This window comes from Peromyscus leucopus, chromosome 1, assembly GCF_004664715.2.
Source record: "Peromyscus leucopus breed LL Stock chromosome 1, UCI_PerLeu_2.1, whole genome shotgun sequence".
NCBI lineage: Eukaryota > Metazoa > Chordata > Mammalia > Rodentia > Cricetidae > Peromyscus > Peromyscus leucopus.
Window position 1 is genome coordinate 71,889,435 of NC_051063.1, and position 26,687 is coordinate 71,916,121.

Genomic DNA, 26,687 nt, shown 5'->3' on the forward strand with positions numbered 1-26,687 from the left:
GTGCTGGGAATTGAACCCCGGTCCTCTGGAAGAATAGCCAGCGCTCTTAACTGCTGAGCCATCTCCCCAGCCCCTGTGGTCTTCATTCTTTACAGACTCCCACTGAAAGACGACAAGACAAGGGGGGATGGCGCTCGCTTCTGCAGGCAGATAAAGGACAAGCAGGCAGACAAACCAACCCTCCAGTGTGACCAGAAGGTGTCTCGAAGATGGAAATTCCCCGCCTACACGTGTGTTTGCCAGCCTGCCACGGGCTGTGGAAAGTGAGGGCTGCTTGGAGGAAGTCCCTACCTACAGAGTCTCAGGTGGGCCTCCCTTGTTGACGCTCTCGGAGTGCAGAGCACTACAGAGTCGTGGAGTAGGGCACGGACCACACTGCAGGGTGACTGTTGGGCCAGAGCTGTCCCATGACCACTGCGGCCGCAGCCTCACTCAAGTGCTCTCTGGTCTAGTGCCTGATGGGAGGACAGGCTGGAACGGGGCGCGTCAAGGGAAGTCAGGGCAGAGCCCAGCAGTTGCAGCAGTCACGAGTTCTCCCACAGCCTGGCAGGTCAGGCCCTTCGGCCCAGAGCAGCTGCCAAATGGCTTTCCAGGCCCTCGGACACCCGACCAGTTCTCTGCGAATGGCCAGGTGGCTTCCTTTCTCAGTATCTAACCTTTTCCTTAATAAACAATAATGTAACTATAGCAAACACTGGAACTAGGGACAGGAAGAAAACTCTCCATGATTTCACAGTCCTGGGCATGCATACCTCCCAACCCAGAATCACTCCATACTTACCCACCTCCCCCTGGGGAAGCAGGGCTTGCATCCAGCGTTCACTCCACAAATGTCTGTGGGAAGGATGCTGATGTCCATGTCCAAACAGACAGACGGGTGACCCCAAGCCTCTCCCTCTGCTACTCTGGGGCTCCCTCCCCGTGTAGCATGTTTCCTGTCTGTCACTGGCATCTACCCTCAGGTTACTGAAGCCATTTCCCTGGGTTGCTACATGTGAGGGCTCCTTTCCTCCTTGATACAGCCAGTAAACTTCTCCAGATACGTATAGATCCACATGGAGTTGTAAGAAATGGAAGTGACTCGGTTTCCCCTAATGGCAGCCTCTCGCAAAACTACACAGCACTCTCAAAGCCGACATGCCGACCTCACTCCAGCTGAAATACTTCCATCACCACCAGAGTTCTTCGGGCGGCTTGTCTGTGGTTGGTTTTCTGAGTCACATCTTATTTATTTGTTCCTTTCTTGCATTTGAAGTTCTCTCTGATGGCATCTTAGCCTGAGAGTCTCTGCCACCGTCTTTCACTATACAACGGCTACCAACCACTTTACAAGATTTCTCCCCGTGATCTGCTTCACGGAGGCCCATGCCCCTAGTTTCTTGTTGTCAACCTTAACTAGGCTGACTTGGTGCTCGGCACAAAGGGTCTCCACCAACTTGTGTACACAGGCTCACCACGACTGGATACAGACATACGAAGATGGGCTTGGTGCTGGTCTAAGGGTCTGGCAGCTTCTCAAATGCATGTGCTAGGCTGACACATAGAACCCACTGTCTACAAAAATCCAGAGCTGGCAGTACACATCCCAAGCAGATGCCCTAGGGGACATGGCAGGGGAAAGTGAGTGCCGGCCCTCTAAGAACCAGTCTCCCAGGCCCATGGCCCACTCCAGATTGCCGAGAACACCCTCCAGGACCCATTCGTGACCCTCTGTGAAATAGTTCGAGCCTGGTGCCCTTCCACTAGACTCCCCCCACCCCACTGCTGCCTTGGTGGGTGGCCTTTAAATCAACACAGCTTGGGTTATGACCAGGCTGGGAGGGTGTGAGTCCTAGGGAAGCTGGTCAGGTCCCTGGCTGGAAGCCTGGGACCCACAGCTAAGGGAGTAGAGGACGCGATGCAGCTGGAGTCAGCTAGCATACATTCCAGCAGGTGCACCTGGATCCCACCCAGCCTCCTTCAGCACTAGGTCAGTATTGCCCAAGGGCCAAAGGGCAACTTCTAGAGTTCATGGAGATCTGTGAGCATTCCAGAGTCCAGACTCCACTTCAGATGGCTCCAGCCTGCTGGACGGAAGCCGCCCTGCTGAAGTACTCTCCATGGCTCTCTTGTTTTTCATGTCCTCCTCTTCTCTTTCAGCCCAAGGTGTGGACACCTTGCTCTCTGAAACCATGGCTGATTGCCTTTCAGAGGTGAAGCTAGTTAGACGTCTGTGCTCAGAGTTATCTGTGGAGAGCACAGCAAGGGTCAGATTGGAGGAAGGGCCAGGCCTGGCCATTGGGCTGTCCAGGCCCAGGAAGCTGGCCAAGATTTTATTTGTAATTTCTTTTGTTTCCTGTGTTAAGGGCCTACAAGTCCAAGCAAAAAGGTCGAGAAAGAACTGAGTGACTTGACATTCTCCCCAAACGTCACCCCAAAGGGTGCCAGGTGGGGAGGTGGTCAGCAGAGGAGCCTGGCTGGCTGTCACCATGAAGTTCCTACTCTGGCTCATCCATCTTTCTTTGGCAAAACCTCTGCTACCCCCATGCTCAACATCAGGGCCTAGGAGGGAAAATGAAAACACTAATGGCTTGCTCAGTGATAAAAGTGGGCATTAGGCCCACTCTGTCAGGCGCTGAGCAGGCTGTGGGGTGTGGCAACATGGCAAATGTCACTTGCCTACTGGTTCTGCCTCTATGACTTCTACCCAGTCATTTCTTACAAGCCTTCCAGAAAGTTCTGCTTCTGAACTGGACTCATGAAGCCCAGGCCTTCCTAGGAGACGGTGTGGCTTTCCCCCAGTCAAGTAAGCAGGACTTTGGTGACCACACTGGACGCGCTCGACCATGCACTTGCTGAGGTGTCCAGCCTCCTGACAGAAAGTGGCTAAGTGGGGAAGCGAACCTCGGTCTGTGCAGAGTCCACACAGTCTCACCATTTTGCATAATGACTGAAATGTAGTTGGCCAGGAGCCTTAATGTGCACCGACCACCACCCTCACATGCCTGAAACTAATTTGCCGGTGTCTGCAGTCATAGGATCTGATGGGCCTAGAGAACAAAAAAGAGGCATCCTCTCCAGGGAATAAATAAGCTACAGATTCTGCGTTCCATCTCTGATGAAATGCAGATTTCTCATTAAGAGAAAGCCGTCATCTAGAAAACACAATAAAGGCTGAGAAAGGAAATGAATATGCAATTTATAGAGGGAGAAAGGTCTCATCAGCCATCAAAGATGACTCCATTTCCCCTATCAATGAAGGCCTGCTTTTAAAACGACAACACTGTGCCTCAGCAGAATTAGTTGTCACGGATATTAAGAAGTAAGATGCCCATCATACAGATAGGGTAAGCAACTGGAGGGCAAATTCTGCAGAAATTCAAATCTTAGAATTCTGCATACCCTCTGACCCAACAATTTCCTCTGTAAGAATTTATCCTAATGCAGAAATCACAATTAAGTGCAAGGCCACGTGAACAAGAATGCCCATGGTGGCCCTGTCTACAATAGGGGTTAGTGTCAGGCATGGTGGCTCAATGCACATCATCTCAGTGCTTGGGAGGCTGAGGCAGAAGAATTGCCACGAGTTCAAGATCATTCTGGACTACAAAATGGGTTCCAGGGCAGCCTGAGCTACAGAATGAGACCAAACAAGCAAACCAAAGAGTCACAAACAACTGTATCGTCCGATAATAATCATAATCATAAAAGGCTGGCTATGGTATGTCCGCACAAAGGAGTTGGATGTGACCACTAATGTGGCCATGCAGGAGAAGGCACCGTGGTGACAGGCTTAGTGATGTAGAGGGATGTCCTTCACCCATCACTGGTAAGACTGTTTCTAGACAGAACACATGCTCTGACCTCATTTTCTTTTCCTTCCTTCCTTCCTTTCTTCCTTTCTTTCTTTCTTTCTTTTCTTCCTTTCTTCCTTCCTTTCTTTCTTCTCTCTCTCTCTCCTTCCTTTCTTTCTCTCCTTCCTTCCTTCTTTCCTTCCTTCCTTTCTTTCTTTTTCTTTTTTTTTCTGAGACAGGGTTTCTCTGTGTAGCTTTGCGCCTTTCCTGGATCTCACTCAGTAGACCAGGCTGGCCTCCAACTCACAGAGATCTGCCTGCCTCTGCCTCTGCCTCCCAAGTGCTGGGATTAAAGGCGTGCGCCACCATTGCCCGACTGACCTCATTTTCAAACAGAGCACAGAGCTCGCCATGTGCTCTAGCAGGCACGCAGTTTTGGGGTGAGCAGCAGATGCCATCAGAAACCCCATGAGCTGGTGGGCTGGTTGATGCCTTTTTCTTTGAGTTTTCCTAAAATTCTCAACAGCAAATCTAAGTACAGGCTTGGGAGCCAGCCTGACTGAATTTAAAATATTGCCCTTTCTGCCCCAGAGTAGTGGCCTCTGGGTGACTGCAGGGACAAAATGAGTGGCTGCAAACACTGAACAAATTCTGGGTACTGGGGCAAGCCAGCCATTGTTCGTCCTGGTTCCCATACGTCATGGGGGTACAAATACAGTCAAGGATTTTACTTATCCCTAAACAAGTGATGTGCCCACATCCAGGACTTAGTGTACGGAGCCAGAGAACCTACACATGGAAACAGCTCAGGGCAGAGCTGCGCCCAGAACTCCAGAGCTCTGCAGTGCCGGCAGCTTTATTACCTGTAAGAAAAACTGCAAACGGGAGTGGTAGGAGCACTTTGTTTTCGCAGAGGACCCAGATTCCATTCTCATCACTCACAGAAGGGCTCACAACGGCTTTAAACTCCAGTTTCAGGGGATCTGACACCCTAGTCCTGCCTCCACAGGCTTCTGCACACGGTGTACGTAAATTCACATGTACACATACCTTTTAAAAACCTTTAAATAAAAGAGAAACTGCTCCTTTTTACAGTTGGGTTTTTTGTTTGTTTGTTTGTTTCAAGACAGGGTTTCTCTGTGTTGCTTTTGGTGTCTGTCCTGGAACTCGCTTTGTAGACCAGGCTGGCCTCCAACTCACAGAGATTCACCTGCCTCTGCCTCCCGAGTGTTGGGATTAAAGGCGTGCTCCACCACTGCCTGACCCTATAGTTTTATTAACTCATTCATTTTTAAATGAGGCTGATGGTCATGACAGAAAGATTCTCTAGCCTTAAAGAAAGTAGAAAATAGTGATCAAATATGTCCGCAGACAGTATTGGGGTCCTGGATGCCAGGCAGTACAGAAACCCAATGAGGCTAGCCCTTCTGCGGCCCTGTGCAGGAAAAGGGATCCCCTGCCACACCTACCTCTGCTGGGAATGCCAGCATTCCCAGGTGGCAGAGATACGATGGAGATGGGAGTTGCATACATTCTCTGAAGCACAGAACTCAGCAGGGTTCTGGGCAGGGAGCACATCCTTGGTAAGGCGGCTTCTCCGTGGTGCCCTCCCTTCCTGGACAGGCTCTCTGTGGAACAGCTGTGCTGGGAAGGCCCACAGACCACCAAAGGGTCCCGGGGCAGGGTTTCCAGACTGTGGTCCTTCCCCTGGGCTAGCCATCCCCCCCCCGCCCCCCCGCCTCGTCTGGGCCCTGCAGCCTCACCCTGCATCTCATCCCCTGCCATCCCCACCCCTCACATGGCTCACTTAGGAAGAGAACAGAGTGGGGCTCCCTGGAGAGGCAAGGGTTATAGCGAGGCAAGAAAGCCTAGGTTCAAATGCTGGCCCAGTCACACTTTCTGAACAGACTCTGATCGATAACTCAGCCTCTCCGGACTTGTTTTCTCACACCTGCAAGGCCAGCTGCATTACCGTTTTCAGGCATCAGAGCATGGTATCTGTCATGCACTGTCATGCACAGCCGTCATGCGGGTTTGCCATCTTCTTCGGTGTGGGTGCACCCCTCACATACACTCATGCTCCCCATGCGCACCCTGTCCTAACCCTCCATCACAGGAACCTGCTTCTAGCTGGAAATTTCTCACAGAGTTGCAAAGCGCTGAAATAATACCCCGATGCCTAGAAATGAAAGAGTGTAGAAATGATGAGAGGAGAGGGCCCACCAAGGGACTCCAGCCACAGAGACGCCAGCAACACACAGACACTGGCACCAGGACCTGCCCACCTGGCCCTGCCCCCGCGTGGCCCTGCCCTCCTGGTCAATGTAGATGGCAAGAGCAGCGAGTACAACACTTGGTGCTTACTGTGCACAAGGCTCTATACTACGAGATTTATGCCCACTGTTTTTTATCTTCATATCCCCATTGTGTGGAGTCTAAAAGAGGTCACCAAACCACCAGCACCCAGGTGGCCCAAGCCAATAACCCCTCCCCAAATCCTTCTGCACACAGGCCAGAAGTGTCCTCCTTCCACACTGGAAATGCTCACACAGGGACGCTGCCCGGAGAGTACCCTGGGCCCAGAAGACGTGTTTCGAGGACAGTGGGAATTCCTACCCCTCCCCAATCAAGGAAAAGTTGGATCCTAAACAGGACAGCTGCTGTGATCCTTTCAATGCAGGGGCCTGGGTTGCCTGGGCTTTTCTGCTCTCCCAGATGGGGTGGGGGCTGACAGAGGGCCTCTGCATGGCTCTTAGGTGCCGTGGTACTTTGCCTAACTGTGGTGCCGTCTGGGTTTTCTGGAGGCCCCTTCTTACCAGCCTCCACTCAGGGCAGAAGCCATGTGCAGGGGGCAGTGAGGGGAGAGCATAGGCCATCCTGGAAGCTCTTGAGCCTGGGGGGGCTCCACATCCCCCAGATGAGAATTCTGCTTTGGGTGTGAGGGACTTGTACCTTTGTTTCTCCCAAATGCCCTTTGGTATGGGAATCTAACTGGTCAGGAAACAAGGCACAGGATCCTGCTTCCTACAGTTACCACTACCCTGGTGGGGACCTGCTTCGGAGCCCCAGGGGTGGTAACAGCAGGTGCTGACCCCTCCCCGTAGGGGGACCCAGAAGGCCCCCGATGTGCAGTATAAAGAATGCTGAGTGGCACTCATTATCAGCTTGGAAGGCCAGCTTAGAGGATAGCCTGTAATTGCAAGGGTTTTGTAAATGTTAATTACGGTTGCCTTCATTAGCTCCAAACCCATTGATCTATGGATTATATTAGGTTTATAAGTGTAATTACCTTAACAGGCATATGGATTACAATTATGCTCTACTTAAACCCCAAATGTATAGCATATAAATTAGCCAAGGGACCATTCCGAGTCCTCAGGGTCACACTGCTGAAATGCTAGTTCTTTGAGGCTTTATTCTGAAGGCTGCTCCCTGCTATACAGGCGGAGGGGCTTTGAAACCGGGAGGGAGAGGAAGAAGAACAGAACACATGTCTCTGGAAGCCCAAGCCAGCTGGTTGCTGTGAGCTCTGGATTCTTACCTCTCCCCAGGAAACACCGTGTGTATGCCCGTGTGTGCCCATGTGTGTGTGTGTGTGCCCGTGTGTGTGTGTGTGTGTGTGTGTGTGTGCCCATGTGTGTGTGTGCCCGTGTGTGCCCGTGTGTGCCCGTGTGTGTGTGTGTGTGCGCGCCAGTGGGCGCGCCTCCAGCCCCACCCCACATAAGTGTACACATAACCTCAGGTGTTACCCTCAGTGTGCTTCTACCTTGGTTTGAGAAGTCTCTCACTTGGTCCCTAGCTCCCCAATGGCTAGGCTGGAAGTCCAGAGAAACCCAGGGATCCGCCTCTCTGCCTCCCCACTGTTGGAATTACAAGCATACACCGCCATGCCCAGCTGGTTGCTTGTTTGTTTGTGTTTTAATGTGGTTTCTGGAGACTGAACTCAGGTCCTTGTGTTTGCGTGGCAAGCTCTTTACCCACTGAGCCATCTCCCCAGACCCCCAACGAGCCCTTCTGCACCCACTGGCGGTCATACCCACATCCTGGTCTCTCTGGTCTAGCCTCACTCCCACTCTGTTCTGGCACCCTCCTTCCAGGCTCCTGGGGACGATCCTCTCGGGCTGCACACTGCCCTCTCCTGCCTGTCCTTTTCTCTTTATAGGGCCACTGGGTTTGAGGCTGGTGGGGTGCATAGGCAGAACTCATGTGATGGGACGTCATGGAGAGGTCAGAGATGGATGAGGTCAAGTTGGGACAGAGCACAGTCTCTGGAGCAGAGAGAGATGTTTTTGACAGACTGAGTAGAAGTACCGTGGCCTCTTGTCCCCAGGAGCTGGGCTAGTCTCCAGGGAAGAAAAGTCACAGAGACAAGCACGTTGTCAGGGCCTCTCTACCTTAGCTTCTGGGGTCAGAGGTTAAGAGTCCAGGTTTCAGGGGGTGACCAGCTGACTTGGGCTTTCAGAAACATGCAGTCCCCTCTAACCTGGCCTCGCCACTAAGATATAGTCAATATGTCCAAAGGCCCTGTGGCTGCCTGCTGTGCCAGATTGTGCTACGTGGCCCTGGACTCTCAGAGGCTGCCCTGTAGCCCTTCTACCTGCCACAGGCGGTCCAGCCCTCCCCTGAACTGTGGGGCCGGCTGCCTTGGCCCTGTGCGCTGCTGCTCTTCTGTCTCCCATCCGTATCCCCCTTCCATCCCCGTCTATCAGCGCAGAGGGCCTGGTGCTCAGGGTGCCCTGCCCTTCTGTCCTCCGCAGCACCCCACTTGAAAGTGGGTTAATGGTATTCATCCATACGCCAATCAGGAGAGAAAGCCATCTTTGCCTGGTGGGCTGTGGATTAATGGACTGTGGTGTGTCCCTATCTCCTCGAGAGACGGGGCTCCTAGGCTGTCCTCACTGGGGAGGGCCATGGAGTCCTAGCTAGCTCTTAGCCCCTCCCAATGCAGCCTCCCTTGCCAGCTCCTGCCACCTGGACCTCTACAGTCATTCCCCAGTCAAGCTCAGCATTCCCCACATAGCCTGAATTCTGCTCGGAGGCCAAGTCTGTTTGGCCAAGTGGTGGCCCAGGGCCTTTGCACCTCAACACAGGCCAAAGGCAGTCAGGAATGGTAACGGCCCTTCAGAGGGAGGGCACAGGCTCACTCTTTCTGTCTGTTCAAACTCTACCTGTGGACACTGCACAGGATAAGCTGTGGATTTCTCTAGAATGTGTCCTTTGTCCATAGACATCCACAAATAGAATTAATGGAATCATTAGTGAATCTTAAGCCTCAATATTGAGGTGAGCAATTAGGAACAGGATTACAACATGCCATAAGAAAGCCTATCTTGTTTGTCTGTAATGGAAAGACCTCTCCCATCCCAGCAAAACCAACAGCTCGACTGTGCATTCTCCGGGGACTGCAGGGTTGAAGGGCATGCTTACAGGAGGCTGACAACATCGGCTTGGACACTGTTCCTGTCACCGTGGGGCCTTAGCCACGCACCTGGGGCCACTCCAGCCGGGTCACGGGATGTTCCTATTTAGTCTGTAACGCTCCCAGAAGTGGGCACAGTCAAACATCCTGTCTACCACAGAAGAGAAGGATGCTTCAAGAGGGGGAGGACTAAGCTATGACCCCAGCACCCAAACTTGGCTCTTGTTGCCCCAAGGCTGCAGCTCTCCCAGGCCTTGAGCATCCTCCTCACGGAGGGGCCAGCGGGAGCTGAGGCTGTAACTCTCGGTTCTGAGGGTCCCCAGGGGATTAGTCACAATGTAGCTCACATGTGTCAACCCACACGGATCAGTATACTCCGCTGAGCTTGCCCTCTGTGACGTTCCAGGATGAACAGCTACAGCCTGACTACAGGCCTGCTGGGTAACCCATTCATAATGCCTGCTGTCGGACTGAACCCTGGGATGTCCCGTGAGAGGAGACACGGGAACAAGCTACTCCGCCAGCCCAGCGAGGACGCTGCACAGGGCGCTACACTCACTCTGAATTGTACAAGACCACATGGGGGTGAGCTATAAACAGCTGCCAGGCTCCTACAGGGAGGGGTGTGGGTTACGGCATGAATACTGCCGAACCTCGGCAGCCCAGGCAAGATGGATACTGTCATCGTGACGGACCCTCGGAGGAGGTGGGCTCTGAGGATGGGCCAGGTGTCACTGTGCTCCTTCCGAGAGGTGGCCGTGTGCTGGTTTCAAGCCCCGGGGGCCTCCCTGATGGTGAATGACAACGGGTGACTTATGAAGAGGCTCCAAAGGGCACCTTCCTCTCTTGGTCGCTGCTCTGTTCTCTCGCCTTGGGAGGACACAGCAAGAAAAGCCCTTACCAGGGGCAGAGCCTCGGACAAGCTTCTGCTCTCTGTTGATTACCAGCTCTGGTAGAGCAGCGCGGATGGGCCAAGACAGGTGGATCGGGAGGGCTCTGTGCTTGTGCATGGACAGAATCAATAAATTCTGCAGTCTGAACTGGGGCTGACTTGGCGGCACCGTGTGGCTGCTTCCTGGCCTCTGCCAAGATCAGGACCCATCCAGGGTCCCTCTGCTCCATGTCCACGGAGAACTCGACAACAGGTCACTCAGAGCCGTCCCTTGCATAGTGCTCTATAATGCACCCACTTCTGCGGAGTCCCAAAGCCCGGTCACAGCCCAAACCGAGAGCCACACCACCAGCTCAGCCCTCGCTCCTGCTCCTCCAGATCTGCTGTGGGAAAGCACCAAGCCCTGAGCTTGGCACACTACTTGATATTTCAAGTGTTCCCTAAGATGTCGGACCCTCAGCTGGGGAGGTGACCAGAGATAGACCCCAGAGCCTGGTCAACCAACTCTGCCTCTTCTGGGAGAAGAGCTTAAGACCCACTGAGAGGCAGGCCTGGCCAAGTCATAGCTGGGTCACAGCATCTGGTCCCCTTCCCATCCTACATGACTGTCTGTCTCCCTTCCTCCTTATAGTCCTAAGGTAAAGAAACGGCTCCACCCCCTGGAAGAAGGTGGATGCGGTCTGGAGAAGTAGCTGCTTCCTGGAGGCCCCAGAATCAGCATGTGTCACTGTCTCTCTGGCTTCATCCAGGAGCAGAACATGTAGCGCTAATGAATGGGTTCCCCTAAGGGGTGGGATAGGTCATGGGTACCGCTCTGGCCCCTGCCCTGGCACACAGGCTTCCTGAACCTCCTGCAGCAAAAGGACAGGGCAGATGTGGCCAGGGCTTGCTCCTCTTCCTCATTTACCTTCTCTTGACTCTCCTATGAGGTACTCATCTTTACCCTTCAGGATCCTCCTCAGGGAGAGGCCATGCTGGCTGGAGGCGTGTCCTGTGGCTGCAACCCCATGCCATCCAGCCCAGAAGCAGCTCCTGGTTCACATGTGACGCTTTCCTGGTTTCTGCAGGGGGCCTTCTCCACCATAGGTGGCAGGATGGTGTCACACAGCCTGATTGCCAGACCGACAGAAACCCCTTTAAAAGTCTGACCATGAGAAGGAACATGGTTTGTTTCCATTTATAGCAAGTCTTGGGACAGGCAAAACTGTCTCTGCTATTAGCTTTCAGGAGGGTGCGTCTGGGGGCTGGAGGGCAGAAGATGCCAGAAGGGCCAGGGCATCCACTCATTCACAGAGCTGCGTGCATCTAGGGTCTGTGTGCTTTTGTGATGCATTAATAATCAGTTTTATTTGTTTATATATGAGAAGAACCCTGACCACAGCAAACAGGATGTTTCTGACGCCTGTCTTCTGACCTAAACCCCCAGCCCAGGGGCCGCTAACAGCTGGATATATGCTGGGAGCACTTCGGCCTATCAAACTGACCAGCACTGTAACTGAGGGGGCGGCTATCTCTGGGGTGGGGCCCTCAGGGCTGCCAGCCACAGGCCACACCACAAGGAGGGTTAGTTAGGTCGAGGGCTGGCACATGACAAATGTACACAGAGCTGTCCTCAGATGAAGGCACACAACGGGAAGCAGAGTCCCCACCCCTGACTTCCAAGAAGAGAAGGATTTCTACTCTATCCCAGAAACCACAGATGGGGAGATCCAGATTCGCACTGTATGGGGGCGGGAGGCCTCGTCTGGCATCCAAGGCTGGGAGAGGTATGTGCTCAGCTCTGGCTTCCACTGCTTTCAGGCCAGACCGGACGAAGTTCCCTACATCCCCTTCACTCTGCTAGCTTCCAACTTCCTGGGTACACGTAGCCCAGGGCAGCCCCAAGGGTCACTCCCTCACTGTTAGGTCACCTGCCAGGACACAGTGATGCCCTAGGATGGAAATATGGTGGGGCTCAAATACTCTTCACAGGATTTTAAGTACAAAACTGCCTTTTATAAAGAATCGTACTTCGTGTCTTTTTGTTATTGCTGCCTCTTAAGGAAACAGGCAGAACAAAACGCTAACTGGAGTCCCTCAGAGAGATGGGATTCTGAATTATTTCCTCTGTGCTTTCCCATATTTTCCAAAGGGCAGACATTTCTTGCAGAAATAGAAAAATCACTTTAATTTTAAAAATGAAAAAAAAATTGCAGCCTCTATTAAACATATAAAAACAGGAAGAAGAACTGGAATCTTGAGGGCAGGAAATGGCTTTACTATAGACTGCTGACTTGGGCCTACGCAGGCCCCACAAGAACCCTCCACCTGACGAGAAAGGAGGACAGAGCACAGCCTGGCATCATTGTGGAAGAGGCCCTGGCTACTCAGATCTCTCTTCTCAAGTAAGAACCCAGGAAAGGTTCCCTGCTCCCAGGCTCCCCTGTCTCAGTCATGATAGGGCTTCAGATCTCCTCCTTCTTGGAGGTTCACAGCAGCTGCAGGCACAGGCGCTTGTTATATGCCCACAGGAATGTCAACCCTGGAATGGAACAAGTCTGAGGGGAAGATGATGGGGTCTGGGGTCCCCCGGGCCAGCTAGAAGCATATAGGCTATGGGAGGACAGGACCCGCCCCCCAGTCAGGGATTCCTGCCTCTCTCAGTATATGTACTCTCTATCCTACATATGGCCTACACGGGGTTGCATAATACTGGCTGAAATCAGGGAAATTCTCCCTCCTTTTCACCTCTCAGACAAGGACTTAGATCTGGGCACCTATCCCTCCAACAGGTCTTGACAGAGGATTTGGTGTGCACCATACCCTGAGATGGGTACCAGGTGACAGTGAGGGTGGCCTGGGTAGACCCTGTTCATAGGACACATGTAACAAGGTGGGGACAAAAGACACTGGTCACAGAGTGGCTGCATCACAGCTACATTAAGAACTACAGGACAGGAGGGCCAGAAGGATCAGTGTGATGAGGTCCAGATGTGCAGGACACAGATGGACAGCAGCTGTGAGGGCAGGCAGGCATGCCCTCCAAAACCCCCAAGGAAGGTGAGGGAGATCAGCGGGGAAAACGTGGGATTGAGAGGCTCGGGCCAGAGTAGGCAGGGCAGCGAGAACCCCGGACTTGTCCCCGCCCAGGCATTTAACTACACATACGTGTTTTTGCTTCTGGTTTCAAAAGAAATGAAAACATCTTCATGAGCTCCTAAACTATGGCAAGCCAGCCCACACAGCCCCAGACACCAGCAGGAAAAAAAAAAAAAAAAAAAAAAAAACTACAGGAACCACCAAGGCAACTGAGAAGCGTGGCTGCCTTGGGCTGGAGTGCCAGGCTGAGCACACTGCCAGGGTATATAGTACCCGGGGCAAGAGCTGCTCCAGAGTTGCCCGCTGCAGCAACTGCCCTCAGGACACAGGGGGAGCAGCCTGCAAGAGGTGCAGAAATGAAAGACTCAACTGCAGTGAGCACCCTGGCCGCCGGGGAGGGGGGGGGCGTAATGTTCTCCTAGCTGGTGAGACTCACTGCTACCTGGACCCGGAGGAGGGACAGGAGAGGGATGGCATCCAGCCAGAGCTGCAGCCGGGCACTGGGGAGCTTTGGAGCAGTTCAGGTTTGCTGCAGACCTTGGACTGGGCATCGGGGTAGAGGAGGTGCCGACGGCATCTACAGCCTCGCACCAGCTATCTACTACCCCCCCCCCCATGCACAGCTCTGAAGTGTGATCCCAACAAAATATCACACGACGCAAGCTCGCCTCAGGCTGGGCATGCCTGCCACCCACTCTCCGGGCCTTGATTCATGACACCCCTGGAGCCTCCATCGCGGAGGCTGCTTCTGGTCATGCGGGCGGCGGTCTGATGTCCAACATCTCCCTGGAGTGCCTCATAGCACATGTGCCCTGGACTGTTCTCGGCAGCTGGAAAGCTGTGGGAAGACGGGGGGAATTGGGAACTCTACAGTCACTTGAACTCTAGGGTCTACTAGGTTGAACTGTTCCCTGAACTTGAATTATTGAAACCCAGAGGCAGCTGAGTTTAAATAATTTACTATATTTACTTTCTAGGGTTGTTCCAAGAAGCAGTACCGGGGGTTGTCTCCTGGCGCAATGTGAGGCTCACATTCTTTTCCGAGATGGCTATTGTTTTTATTAGGAAACCAGGGAGTCTGAGCCACCTGGCGCTCTCCAGCAGAGCCAGGACAACATTCCAGGGGCCAGACTAAAGCCTCGGCGTGCCCACCTCCTGTCCACAGCCCACTGGGCTCGTGGGGGGCACACCAGCTGGGACACTCACCCAGCCCGGCACTTGAGTGCGCTTCTTTCCATCTGGCCTCAGCAGCCCTGTCTGAGCTCGCCTCGAAGTTTATTTTAAACTATTTCACATGGAAACACTAAGCTTCCTCTTTACTGGTGGGGTCCAAGAAGGTTAACCCCTTCTTCTCCATGCTGCCTAACGCCTGCCAGAACTGCCCCACCCACCCACCCACACAGAGAGAAAGAAAAAAACAACAACCAAGGACTGCCTTACACACACTGCTGGGGATCCTACTTTCCATGAGCATCTGCACCCATGGGAGCTAGGGTTCCTGGTGGAGCGCTCCAGAATAAGCCTGTTCTACTGTGAGGTGGAGAGGCTAACAGAGAGGTGCAGGAAGACCGAGGCCAGAGCAGCCTGCTAGCCACAGACTTCTTAAACTCAGCCTCCCTCTTTAACAGGTCAGGACAGAGCTCCCCAACCTGGCTCTGTTTTTAAGGCAGAGGTGGGATAACCACCACCTTCCCTGGTCCAGAAGAGTCAAGGAATAAGGAAGAGTCAAAAGAGCTGCTTACGATACACTATGAGGAGAGACTTCTTCTAAGTTTCACCATGGTCCCCAGGTCCTGAGAGACCACGGCAGAACTGGAGCTTGGCAGTCACAGACTGGGAAACCCTGAAACGGCCCCTCTTGGTTCTGCAGTTTGAACCCCTTGGGATGCAGGGAAGTGGGACACAGAGTTCAGACCCCAATGCCAACAGCAAGCAACTTCTCTTCGGAACCATCAGATGCTGTGAGGGTGGGGACCTGTTTGGAGCCCCACAGCACCCTGCAAGCTACCCCAGCCTCCCAGCTTCCTATCCGATACTGCTGACAATGAGTGCTGCCCCTTCCTGCTATTGCTATCTGTATAATTTAGACACAAGAGACCAAAAACAACAACAACAACAACAACAAATACCAAAGGGAAAAAAAAAACCTCAACCAAACAAACAAGATTAAATGAGAAGCCAGCATTCTGCTAGGGCCATGTGGAGAGCTGAGGCACTGAAGGAAATCAATACATCGCTTCTAAAACGGGGCACCACTGGCCATGGACTCCCCTACTCACCCACTGGAGGGTGTCCGGGAATTTCCTCTGTAGCAGAGGGCTCCAAGTTCCCCAGTGCCCGCCCCCGACCCCCCATGCAAAACCCTTTCCTGGAGGCGTCTTCATCACTAGTGCCCAGTAAACCTGAGGTTCTCATCTTCAGAGCTCACACCCTGCCACACTAGCACACGATCACCAAGCACAAACGCCCCTTTCCCTGGACACGGAAGCCTCAGAGCTGAGCCTTCGCTGGAGACACAGGAGACACATGCTGGCACAGTCTTGCTCGACCTTTCCCAGCAGGGCGACCCCAGGCAAGTCAGCTCCTTCCTAGGGAAGTGGACTTCCGTCCGCCTCGAGGCTCAGTGAGAGAGTATGAGGGGGACAGCTGGGAGGTCTCTGTTGCTCAGACTGGCTCATGCTCCCCAGACAAGGCCGAAGAAGGGGAGCCAGCAAGTAAGAGGGTGGGGAGAGAGAGCAGGAGTCAAGTTCTCCCTATTGGAGGAGGAAAGTTGCAGCCAGGTGCCACTGGTAAGCACCTCACACTTTCCACAAATGGATGTGGACGCAGAAGTAAGCTCGCCCACTGTGTAAGTACACCATGAGGGTTGGGGCATGCACTTTTTCTCCTCTGGTAACTTGAGGGCCGAGAACGGCGACACCCAGAGGCACTCCTTACCCCAAGCTTAGAGGCTACGGGGCACTCGGCATGGAAAGAACCAGGGCTTCCTGGAGAAATGGCTGGTTCCAGGGTTGTATAAAGACCGAAGATGAACCTGAAAGGGTTTTCTGCACCAGAAATCCAGGAAGGGCACAGAGAGCGGTGTGGGGCATCACAAGGATGCGCGGCCAGCCGGAGGGGCTGCGAGGGGACACAAGGCGGAGCGTTTGAGCAGACAATGATAACCTGATAGATCAAACAGGAACCTGCGGACCCATGGTGGTACAAATGGACTGGAGGGAAGAGAACTCTTGTTTTTTTAGAGGAGAATGGCAATATCAAACCAAAGGACAAATGATGAAATTATTCCAGGACGGTCACACAGACTCGGGCTGGGGAGAGGACTCTGTGGTTAACAGTGTGCCCTGCTCTTGCAGAGGACCTCAGTTTAGTTCCCAACACCCTGGTCAAGTGGCTCATCACAACCTGTAATTCTAGCTACTGGGGACCCAAAACCCTCTTCTGGACTCTGTGACCAACTGCACTCATGGACACATCCCTCCTGCCCAACCCCAACATATGCACATAATTTAAAAAAAATAATAAATCTAAAAAAGGAAAAATGACCAGCTGAAAACAGAAATGTCCACTGATATTGAGAGTACTGTGTCAAAGTGGGTGAGTGACAGGCTACTAGTGTCCCCACAGACACTGAAAGTAGAAACAATGGTGGCTGACAGCTGTTTGCTTATGCTTAAGGCACAGCCTCACAGACCCCAGGCTTGAACTTGAACTCCTACCTCCAATGGTAGTCACCGTCGTCATCATCAAGCAGTCAGCGCTAACCTCACCAGTAACGGGCATCACCGGTCACCTGGCAGGATGGCACTCTGGGGGCACTGGCCCTCAGCTGCTGCCCCACAGTGTGAACTGGGTGTTGTCACGAGGAAAAAGCACACGAAACCGCTGCCTGTGGGCTTCAGAACCGCTGCTCCTGACAGAGCTGGGTCGGGGTAGAGCATGGGATGAAGGAGCCCGGAGGTCTCCAGGGGACTTCACAGCTCTCTCTCGGGAGCTCTGGGAGTCACGAAAGAGACCCGAATGGGATCTGTGTGAAACAGCATATGAAGACATCGATTTGGAAAATTCCAAAATGGTGTGGAAATAAGAAGGTTGGGGGAATTCTTTGTTATTCTTATTTATGTGTGTGCACGCTTCTGCACACTTGTGTTCATCTGTGACAGTGTGGCTGTGCCTATCAGTGTGGGTGTGCCTATCACGGCCGCGTGTGGAGGTCAGAGGACAGTCTCGTGGGATCAAGACAGGGTCTCTGGCGGTTCGCTGCTGCAGACAGCAGGCTCGCTGGCCTGCAAACTTCCCATGATTCCCCTGTATGGGATTACAGCCGCTCACTGACACAGCTAGTCTTCTGTGTGTTCTCAAGATCGGAACTCGGGTCCTCGTGTTTACAAGGCAAATAAATGCTTTACTCAGGAGCCATCTCCCCAGCTCCTGGAGCACAAAGCACATGTGGGGTGCAGAGAGAAAGGAGCTACTGTTACCACCTGGTGTTAAGTCACCCTGCCCCTCTAGTCCCACCCAGAGCGGTAGAGCCTCCTGCTGGATGGAGGACGCTGAGAGTCCGGCCGGCATGAAGAAAGCCAGGCAGGGATCCTCACGGGATCCAGACAAGCTTAGGCGGGGGGCACGTGGGCACAGGGCTGGAGGGGCACAGCATGGACAATGGCTCCGGGAACAAATGCAGAGGGGGCAGCAGGGGACTTGTGGGCAAGGACTCTCCTGACACAGGGACCCGGCCTCTCTGCTCTCTGACAATGGCAGGGGACCCGGGATTTTCCTCCTGGGAAGGTACCAGCTGGAGAAGAACAAAAGAGAAGCCTCCATGGGTCACAGAACCAGCTTTGGTTCTTGAGACCCCAGCCTGCCCTGCGTCTAGCAAGCTAGCCCGACCCCAAGGATGACAAAGACACGCATCAGCAGGGGAGCAGGAGCGGGTGAGCATGCATGGGAGTGAGCTGCGAGTACAGGGGCATGGATGTGGATGATGTGTGTGTGTGTGTGTGTGTGTGTGTGTGTGTGTGTGTGTGTGTGTGCGCGCGCGTGTGTGTGTTGGGGTGGGGGGTGGGAGGGAGGCTGGCTGTGAGTGCCTGTGAATGGGCACTAGGGTCTGGTGTGCTGCAGCCTGTGGTCTGTGCATTCAAGTCCTCAACTAAGGAAGGACTTGGCTCTTCTAGAACCTGGTGATCAAGCGCCCTCTCGTGGCCGGAGCAGGAGGCAGCGCAAGAAAGAGGAAAAGGAAAGTTGACTGTGGAGCTGGAGGTGATCCTGGGAGAAGATGGATGGGAAGAAAAGGACAATTAGGGGAGGGGGGACCTGGTGCTGTCCTGTCTTCCCTGAGCTTCACCCTCCCCAACACTTGAGATACCCTGTCAGACTAGATGCATGGAAATAGGAGGAAGCTTGGGCCTTTCAGCTGGCATGTGGAACCCAGGTCTGAGTATGAGATAAAATGAGGTCACCCTGCACCAGGGAGAGGGAATACTGTGAAGACAGTTTGTGTGACAGCCCCCCCATTCTTCCCTGTCACAGGCCAGGGTCAGATGCCACAGCCATCACCCCATGATCCTGGAGTAACCCTGTCTGAGGTACAGAGTCCTTGTCTAGATGTGGTTTTGCTTGGTGGGGAGGGGTGGGGGCCTGGGACAAGTTAAAGTGTAGGGATAGATTGGCTGCCATTGAGCCCACTTAAGGGGCCAGCCAGCCTGTGTTGGGGCAGGCAGAGCCCCGTTTCCAGTGATTTCCACTTAGGCAAGGGCCGCCCTGGGTGAGCATGGGTCAGCAGGTGTTAGCTCTGGCGGGATGGCTTTCCTTTTTGAGAAGCCCCAAATTCACAAACCTTGGGCAAGCTGAGTGTACCCTGAAAGACCATTCGTTCTTACAACAGTGTCATGACACAGGGGACCCCTAAGGGTACAGGGCACAGGGCACAAAGTCACTTATGACACTTAGCCCTTGGTCACCACCTACACTCAGTGTTCCTGAGCACCAGCCACTGCTTTAGCGATGGCAATCTAGGACGCAGAGGTGGCGGTCACAGAGCTGGAGGAGTGGTCGGCAGGACATCCCAGCACCAACGTCCCTGCTCTATTTGGGCCTCAGTTTCTGTGTCTGCAAATGGGAGATGGCACAATGATATTGGGAGCTCTATGGTCCCTCTGAGATTCGGCTCCGTTTCCCCTTTTAGCTGCGGGAAATAGGACCAGCCTCCAGTACTGTCCTAGGGACCAGAGGACAGAGGCTAGACCAGTGTCACCCTAATGCATCGGATGCCTTGGGCCTTTTACTCAGGCTTCTGGCACTTTGTCCTCTGGGGTCGACCCTAGGTAAGGGACCTCACCCCACTCCAGGTAGCTGGGTCTCTTCTGAGATGGCTCTGATGTACCTTCCTGGGTGCCGTTTCCTGGAGGAGTCTGTGAGGGCCCTTCCAGCACCCCACGTGAACACAGCGGGAGCTAAAGGCTGCACAGGGTTCCCGTCCGCCTCTCAGAAAAGCCTGGGAACCAGACCCTACAGGCATCATCCACAGGCACAAGGTGACACTTCCCGGGGGGTGGGGATGAGGTCAGATGACCCACTGCAGGACCTGTTCCGGGTCAGAGGCTCCCAAAGCCAGGCCTTCCCGTAAACCAGCTCATTGGTAGAGTTGGTCCTCGGACCTGATGTGTTTGGAAGGGGCAAAATGAGGAAGAGGGAGAGATCTGAGCCTGTCTGAATTCAGAGGCCGCCCACTGGCACACACTGAGAGCGCACATTGCAGGGGGCAGTGTGCAGGATGCCAGCGACGCTGCCGGAGTCACAGCAGCCACCAGGGCTATTCACAAAAGCCACCACTATCCCTTAGGGATAAGGGACACAGGACCCCGTGGCCACCAGTGCGCAGTCAGCGGTCACCTGAGGATGCATCTGTGAATTAAGAGTGTCATCTGCAGTGAAAAGGGGACAGTGCGAGAACACACACACACCTCCGGTCACAAAAGCTCAGGGTTAGGGTTAGACTAAAGTTTTCCAGTAGTTCACTGATAGAGAGTGTAACATAAAACGTTAGGGTTAGCCTTCAGGGTTAGCGGTCAGGGTTAAGGTTAAGGTTAGATTTCCTAGTAGGCCACTGTGGTAGTTTGAAGCTCATAGGGAGCGGCACTGTTGGGAGGTATGGCTTTGTTGGAGCAGGCGCGGCCTTGTTGGAGGAAGTGTGTCGCTGTAGGGGTGGGATTTGAGGTCTCCCGTGCTCAAGTTACTCCCGCTGTCACAGTTCGCTTCCTGTTGTCTAAGGATCAAGATGCAGAACTCTCAGCTCCCTCTCCAGCGCCATGCCTGCCTGCCTGTGTGCCACCGTGTCTCCCACCATGGTGATAATGGACTAACACTCTGAAACTGTAAGCCACCCCAATGAAATGTTTTCCTTTATAAAAAGTTGCTGTGGCCATGGTGTCTCTTCACAGCAATAGAAAGAAAGACACCACTAAGGCAGCCACTAACAGTAAGAGTAACGAAGTATCAACATTCCAAACTGTCTTCTCCATAGAAAATCAGTGCTGGCCTTGCTATCTCTACTTGGTCTCTGAAAACAGTGTTTCTTGAATGTTCCCATTGGGACAAGTCACTTTTCAAGCCACTTGAGGCTCTCTTCTCTGGCAGTGTTTCTAGGGCTATTACCTCTAGGTCCCATGTGGTGATACTGTGTTCCCCAAAATATTGTGCACCCTAATAAACTTATCTGGGGTCAGAGAACAGAACAGCCACTAGATATAGAGGCCAGAAAATGGTGGCACACACGCCTTTAATCCTATCACTTGGGAGGCAGAGATCCATCCGGATCTCTGTGAGTTTAAAGCCACACTGGAAACAGTCAGGCATGGTGACTCACGCTTTTAATCTCAGGAAGTAGGCCTTTAATCCCAGGAAGTGATGGCAGAAAGCAGAAAGGTACATAAGGCGTGAAGACCAGGAACTAGAGCTGGTTAAGCTTTTAGGCTTTTAGCAGCAGTCAGCTGAGATCCATTTGGATGAGGACACAGAGGCTTCCAGTCTGAGGAAACAGGATCAGCTGAGGAACTGTCAAGGTGAGGAAGCTGTGGCTTGTTCTGCTTCTCTGATCTTCCAGCATTCACCCCAATACCTGGCTCCAGATTTGTTTTTATTAATAAGAACTTTTAAGATTCATGCTACAGTCCCTCATCCTTTCAACACTCACGAACAACGGCACAAACCGAGCCTCTTGGGCTGGAATAGACTCACTGTGGGTGACCTGTTGTGGAATATTATTTTCAGATGTGTTACATTTGTTTATGCTGTGGAACATTTGTTTAATGATGCAAAGATGTGTTGTATTCTTTATGTTCCCTTTACTTAACTCTGGGAAGCTGTGTTACTTTGCCTGCCTAAAACACCTGATTGGTCTAATAAAGAGCTGAATGACCAACAGCAAAGCAGGAGAAAGGACAGATGAGGTTGGCAGGCAGAGAGGTGGAGAAATCTGGGAAGAGGAGATCAAGGAATGAGAAAAGGAGGAGGGGGACTTCAGGTGCCAGCCACCCAGCTACACAGCAAGCCATGGAGTAAGAAGTAAAGAAAGGTATATAGGATAAAGATAAAGGCACAGAGGCAAAAGGTAGATGGGATCATTCAAGTTATAAAAAGCTGGCTAGAAACAAGCCAAGCCAAGGCTGGGCATTCTTAAGTAATAATAAGTCTCCGTGTGTAATTTATTTGGGAGCTAAGTGGTGGGTCCTCAAAGAGTAAAGAGTAAAAGAGTAAAAAAACAAAACAAAGCAAAAATACAACCAACTACAGTGACCCAGTTGCTCCCTTGTAAGAACTAAGATTCTTATTTTGTCATTCTCCCGGCTAGCAAAAGAGGATCTGCCTCCTTACAAACAAGTCCTGTCCTGTGGAACCAGGGCAAGTGGTCAGTTTCCAGAAGCCTGTTGGTAATTAACCACAGCTGCACAGTCACCACTCCGGGCTACCAGCAAAGGACTTGGCATGTGCCAGGCACTAGACGGAACTTTACAGTTACAGAAAGATGCCGTAAAACAGTCAAGAAAGAAGCACGTTGCACAGTATAATCCCATTTGTGTAATAAAGGAAAACCCAAAACATTAGCCATGTGCTTGTATGACCAGAAGGGTGGTCTCCAGATGGAATTCTCTCTCCAAGTGCAAGCTCCATCAGGCGGATATCACTTCCCTCTGGCTGATCTTAGGTTTTCCGGTGCTGAGGATTGACTGGGTCTAGGGCCTCACACATGCTGGGTAAGCACTCTACCACTGAGCTACACCCCACCCCACTGACAACACTTCCCTCTGAATGGCATGGAGATGACTGGACTCGGCAATGGGCCCACACCTGGGGGACTAGAGTGGGTGTAGCTCCTAATCCTACTCGTGTGGGGGGGGGGCTCCCTCCTATGTGTGGGATCTTCCTTAAAGACTCAACAGCCTAGAGGTTTGTTCCAGCCAATCGCAAAGCCACAGTGCATTCTGAGTACATGGGGCCACACAGGTTTAGACTGGCCAGACAGGCCCCAACCAAGGACACATTTTCCTCAACTACGATGTTTTCCTTAATAAACTAGAGTTGTCCTGCTTCTGGGCTTTCAAAGACCAAAGTGCTACTCAGGTGTCTGGCCACTAAGTTGCAGCACACACTGAACATGTGCCAGCTGGATTCCCACTGCTGAGCAGCAGGGGACACCACCATAAACAGTGCAGCCACAGAGGGGTGCTGAGCACCACTGCCCAGTGAGGAGCCTCTGGCCAGGACAAAGCAGAATCAGGCTTTGCAGCTCTCAGGGAAAAGAGGGATCATGGATCATAAAGTCTGCTCTGGCCTGAACGTGTCCCCTCAAATTCTGGTGTTGGAAACCGAATTCCTGGTGCAACCGTGTTGGAAGGCGGGCCTCGGGGAGGCGCTTGGTCATGAGGATTGATACCCCATGAAAAGGCCTTGAGGGGGCGTGTCTGCTTCCCATGGCACATGTTAGGATCCACGATCCCTCCTCCTCTGGGGATGCAGGAAGACACATCCGGAGCCATCTTGGAATGGGACACTGACCTATCGGCACCTTGATCTTGGACTCCCAGCCTTCAGAACTGTGAGGGACTCTATTTCTTGTCTTCAGCAATGCGGTACTGTGTTTTACATCAGTGTGAACAGACCAGGAAGGGGCAGGCTGGCCACTTGGGAAAAACGCTTCTGTGGCCTCTGAGCAGGACTCCCTCAGATCAGATATAACCAATGGAGCCATGAGAGCTGCCTCAGAGAGGCTGGGGAGGAAAGGAAGTCTGTTTTTCAGGGATGCTGGGGTTTCAAAGGCACTTCCACCCTGGGAAAGTCTCAAGTGGCTTCTGACGCCGGACCCCAGGAGTGTGGACACTCCCTCCCTCACTCTGAGCTTACAGAGGGCCTCAGCTCATGCCTGCCTCAGGTTTCTCACGCAGGATGGATCTCAGAGTGAAGGTCAGGCCATTGGTGGATTCTAGCCCTAAGACAATCATTCAGATGTGTGTGACTGACCTACCATCCTTCAAATCCAGATCACCATGTTTTCACCAAGTCTCCCTAGCACCGACAAAATGGTACTTTGTTTGAAGGGCCTGGCCACGATGGAAGCCACTGAAAATAGGCAAGGCAGGGGCTAGTGATACTGTTCGGTTGGTAAAATGCTTGCTTAGAACGCACAGAGCCCTGGGTTCGATCCCCAGCACAGCATAAATTAGGAATGGTGACACACTCCTATAATCCCAACACGTGGGAGGTAGAGGTGTGTGTGTGTGGGGGGGTGGCGTTCAGAAGTTCCAGATCAATTCTGGCCACATAGCAAGTTTGAGTCAAGCCTGAGCTACATGCGAGCCTGTCTCGAAACATAAAAGAGGGGTAGAAGAGAGGGAAGGGGAGAAATTATGTAATTATATTTTAATTATAATAAAAAATTATTAAGCAATAAATAAATAAGCAAGACATGGCCGATGCATAAGACACTCTCAATGGTGAAGCAAGTTACAGCCCAGTCCCCAGAGGGCAGACCCAATGGCCCAATTCCTAGCAACTGTTCATAAACGCCAGACCCAGAGTATGCCTGACAGCTACCTGTGGTCTCTGTGCCTCTCACAGGTTGGAGAAGGTGAAATGCAAAGACAAGGAAGGTAGCCAGACAGCGTGAGGCCAGCTGTAACCTCAATGGCTGCAAAGGTTCTGAGCACACTGCCCAAAGGAGCGTGGATGGCTCCACCAGATTCCCTGGCCGCAGCCCCAGCATGGGCAGAGCTTTGCCTCTTTATCCTCACACCACACAGATTCACGTCTGCCTCGAGGTCCAGGCTCTGCCTCGAGAGCCACTCTGCCTCACCACCACCACCACACAACGAAGGACAGTGATTTCTACTACAAAGGTCAGCCATCCGGGTCCTGAGGGGCCAGCTACAGACAAGGCCACGAATGTCCACATACTGTTTGTTTGGAAAGGAAAGCCCCAAGACAGGAAGGCTGTCACCCTGGGAGGGTCCAGAGAAGAGCAGGAAAACGAAGCGGCCGCAGGCACTGACCTGAACTTTCCGGTCCTCACTTGCAACGCCCTCATCCCACACTGCTGGGCGCCGCCAACATCACCCACGATGTCGTCGCCAATCATGATGGCCTGTCAGAGGTGAAATATGCTCAGAGGTTATGTCAGGAGAGTCTTATTCCTGGGTTCTTCATCTTTCTTTTTTTTCTTTTCGTGACATAACAAACGGCTTGATTTGATGTTTAAAGCCACCATCATACAAATTAAACAAGATAATATTGTCATTGTATTGATTTAAAGTCAACCCACCTTGAATCTATCTCCCGCTGCCCCCCTGGGCCATGACCAGTTTATTTATTCAATGTGAAATCAATCAGCAGCCGTCCAAGTGATCTGGCGCCTTGAGGGGCACCCGCCTCCGCACAGAGCAGACTGCCTTTTTTACTTGATGCTAAATGCTCCTCTGGGGTCAGGTATTGTGTTGTGAAAACTCAGTCAGTGTCTGGCAAGTCTGTGGAGTCTCCATTTCAAAAGGTTTTGCTTTCAATTGTCAAGTGACTCTGTGTAAAAACTAAACTCTAAACACACACACACACACACACACACACACACACACACACACACACACACACACACAAGAAATACTTGCTTACTGGCTAGGGTTTCAGAAGCAGTCTGTGGGACAGATCCCTCCCACCTGAAACAACCCCCCAAACCAGGCAAGTTCTCAGAACCAACAGTTCTCAAGGCACTGAACATCACACCAGGAGGGGTGTGTCTTTCCAGGCACAGGAAGCAGGTGAGGTGAATCTGTGAGTCGCCCAGCCCTGCCTTCAGTGTTCTCACGGTGTGTGTGGGGGGGGGGAGGATATCATGGGCTGAGCTGTACCCTCCCAGGTCAGCAAGGCCTGAACCCCAGTGTGAGTACTTGGACATGGCCCCTGCAGAGGTAACTGAGATTCCGTGAAGTCAAGGGTAGAGCCCTGACCCAGTATGACTGGGGTCCTTATTGGAGGGGGAAGAGACCCCCACAGCTGTCTCCAGACAAGCATAGCAAAGGCCATGTGAGGACACAGCAAAGAGGCAGCCACTGTGGTTTGGATATGGTTGGAGGGTATCTCCCAAAGGTTTACGTGCTGGTGGCCTGGTCTCCAGTGTCATGGTATCAATGGAGGCACCTATAATGGATGCAACTGGAAATCATTACATTAAGCAAAACAAGCCAGACTTAAAAAGGCAAATACAGCATGGTTCCTCTCATAAGCAGAATCTGAAATTGAAACTATACACATATGTATGTATCTGTACATGTACGTGTGTGCACTTGTGTGTGTGTGTGCGTGCATGCGTGTGTGCATTTATATATGTGTGTGGTTATAGGTCCTGAAACTAGAAAGGCGACCATGTGAAGAGAGGAACAGATGGCAGGACGGTGGGAAGTAGAAATAGTAAAGGAACACATGGAAAGGAAGCAGAGCAGGGCTGCCTAGCAAAGAGGAGAGACCAGGTGGAGGCCAGGGGGTGCCAGGGACCAGTGCACACTTGAAAATCCTCACTGGATTTCTCTGACCTCTCTTCCACTTCCTTCCTGTGTTTCACAGATATGTTACAAATACTGGTGACAAGCTGATTTCCATCAATGTCCCCAGATAATCGTATGGTGCTTACTCTTAGAATATTATGGAAAGTCAAGACATTCTGGTCTTCCACTTGTAGTAATGCACCAAAGTTCCTTTTAAAACTCACTTAATTTTTATTTATCTATTTTTCTTTCTTTTTTATTATTATTAAGAAATTTTCTGTTCATTTTACATACCAACCACAGGTGCCCCTCTCCTCCCTCTTCCCACCTCCCAGCCTTCCCCTCCTCACCCCACCCCCCATTCCCACCTCCTCCAAGGCAGGGACTCCCACGGGGAGTCAGCAGAGCCTGGTACATTCAGTAGAGGCAGGTCCAAGCCCCTCCCCCTGAACCAAGGCATGTAAGGTGTCCCACCATAGGCACTGGGCTCCAAAGAGCCC

The 26,687-nt window shown here is 52.5% G+C and overlaps 1 protein-coding gene across 2 annotated transcripts in view; it reads right to left on the bottom strand.

The window, feature by feature from the left end:
- Positions 1–26,687, bottom strand: part of LOC114692653 (phospholysine phosphohistidine inorganic pyrophosphate phosphatase) — a 100,639-nt gene that overhangs the window by 33,154 nt on the left and 40,798 nt on the right. The window contains exon 6 of one of the 2 annotated variants that reach the window (XM_028868551.2): positions 24,706–24,797. The exons of the other annotated variant lie outside the window; for it this stretch is intronic. Within the exon in view, the coding sequence (XP_028724384.1) occupies positions 24,706–24,797 (92 nt within the window). The remainder of the gene's footprint in view (positions 1–24,705; positions 24,798–26,687) is intronic. 2 annotated transcript variants of the gene reach the window in all.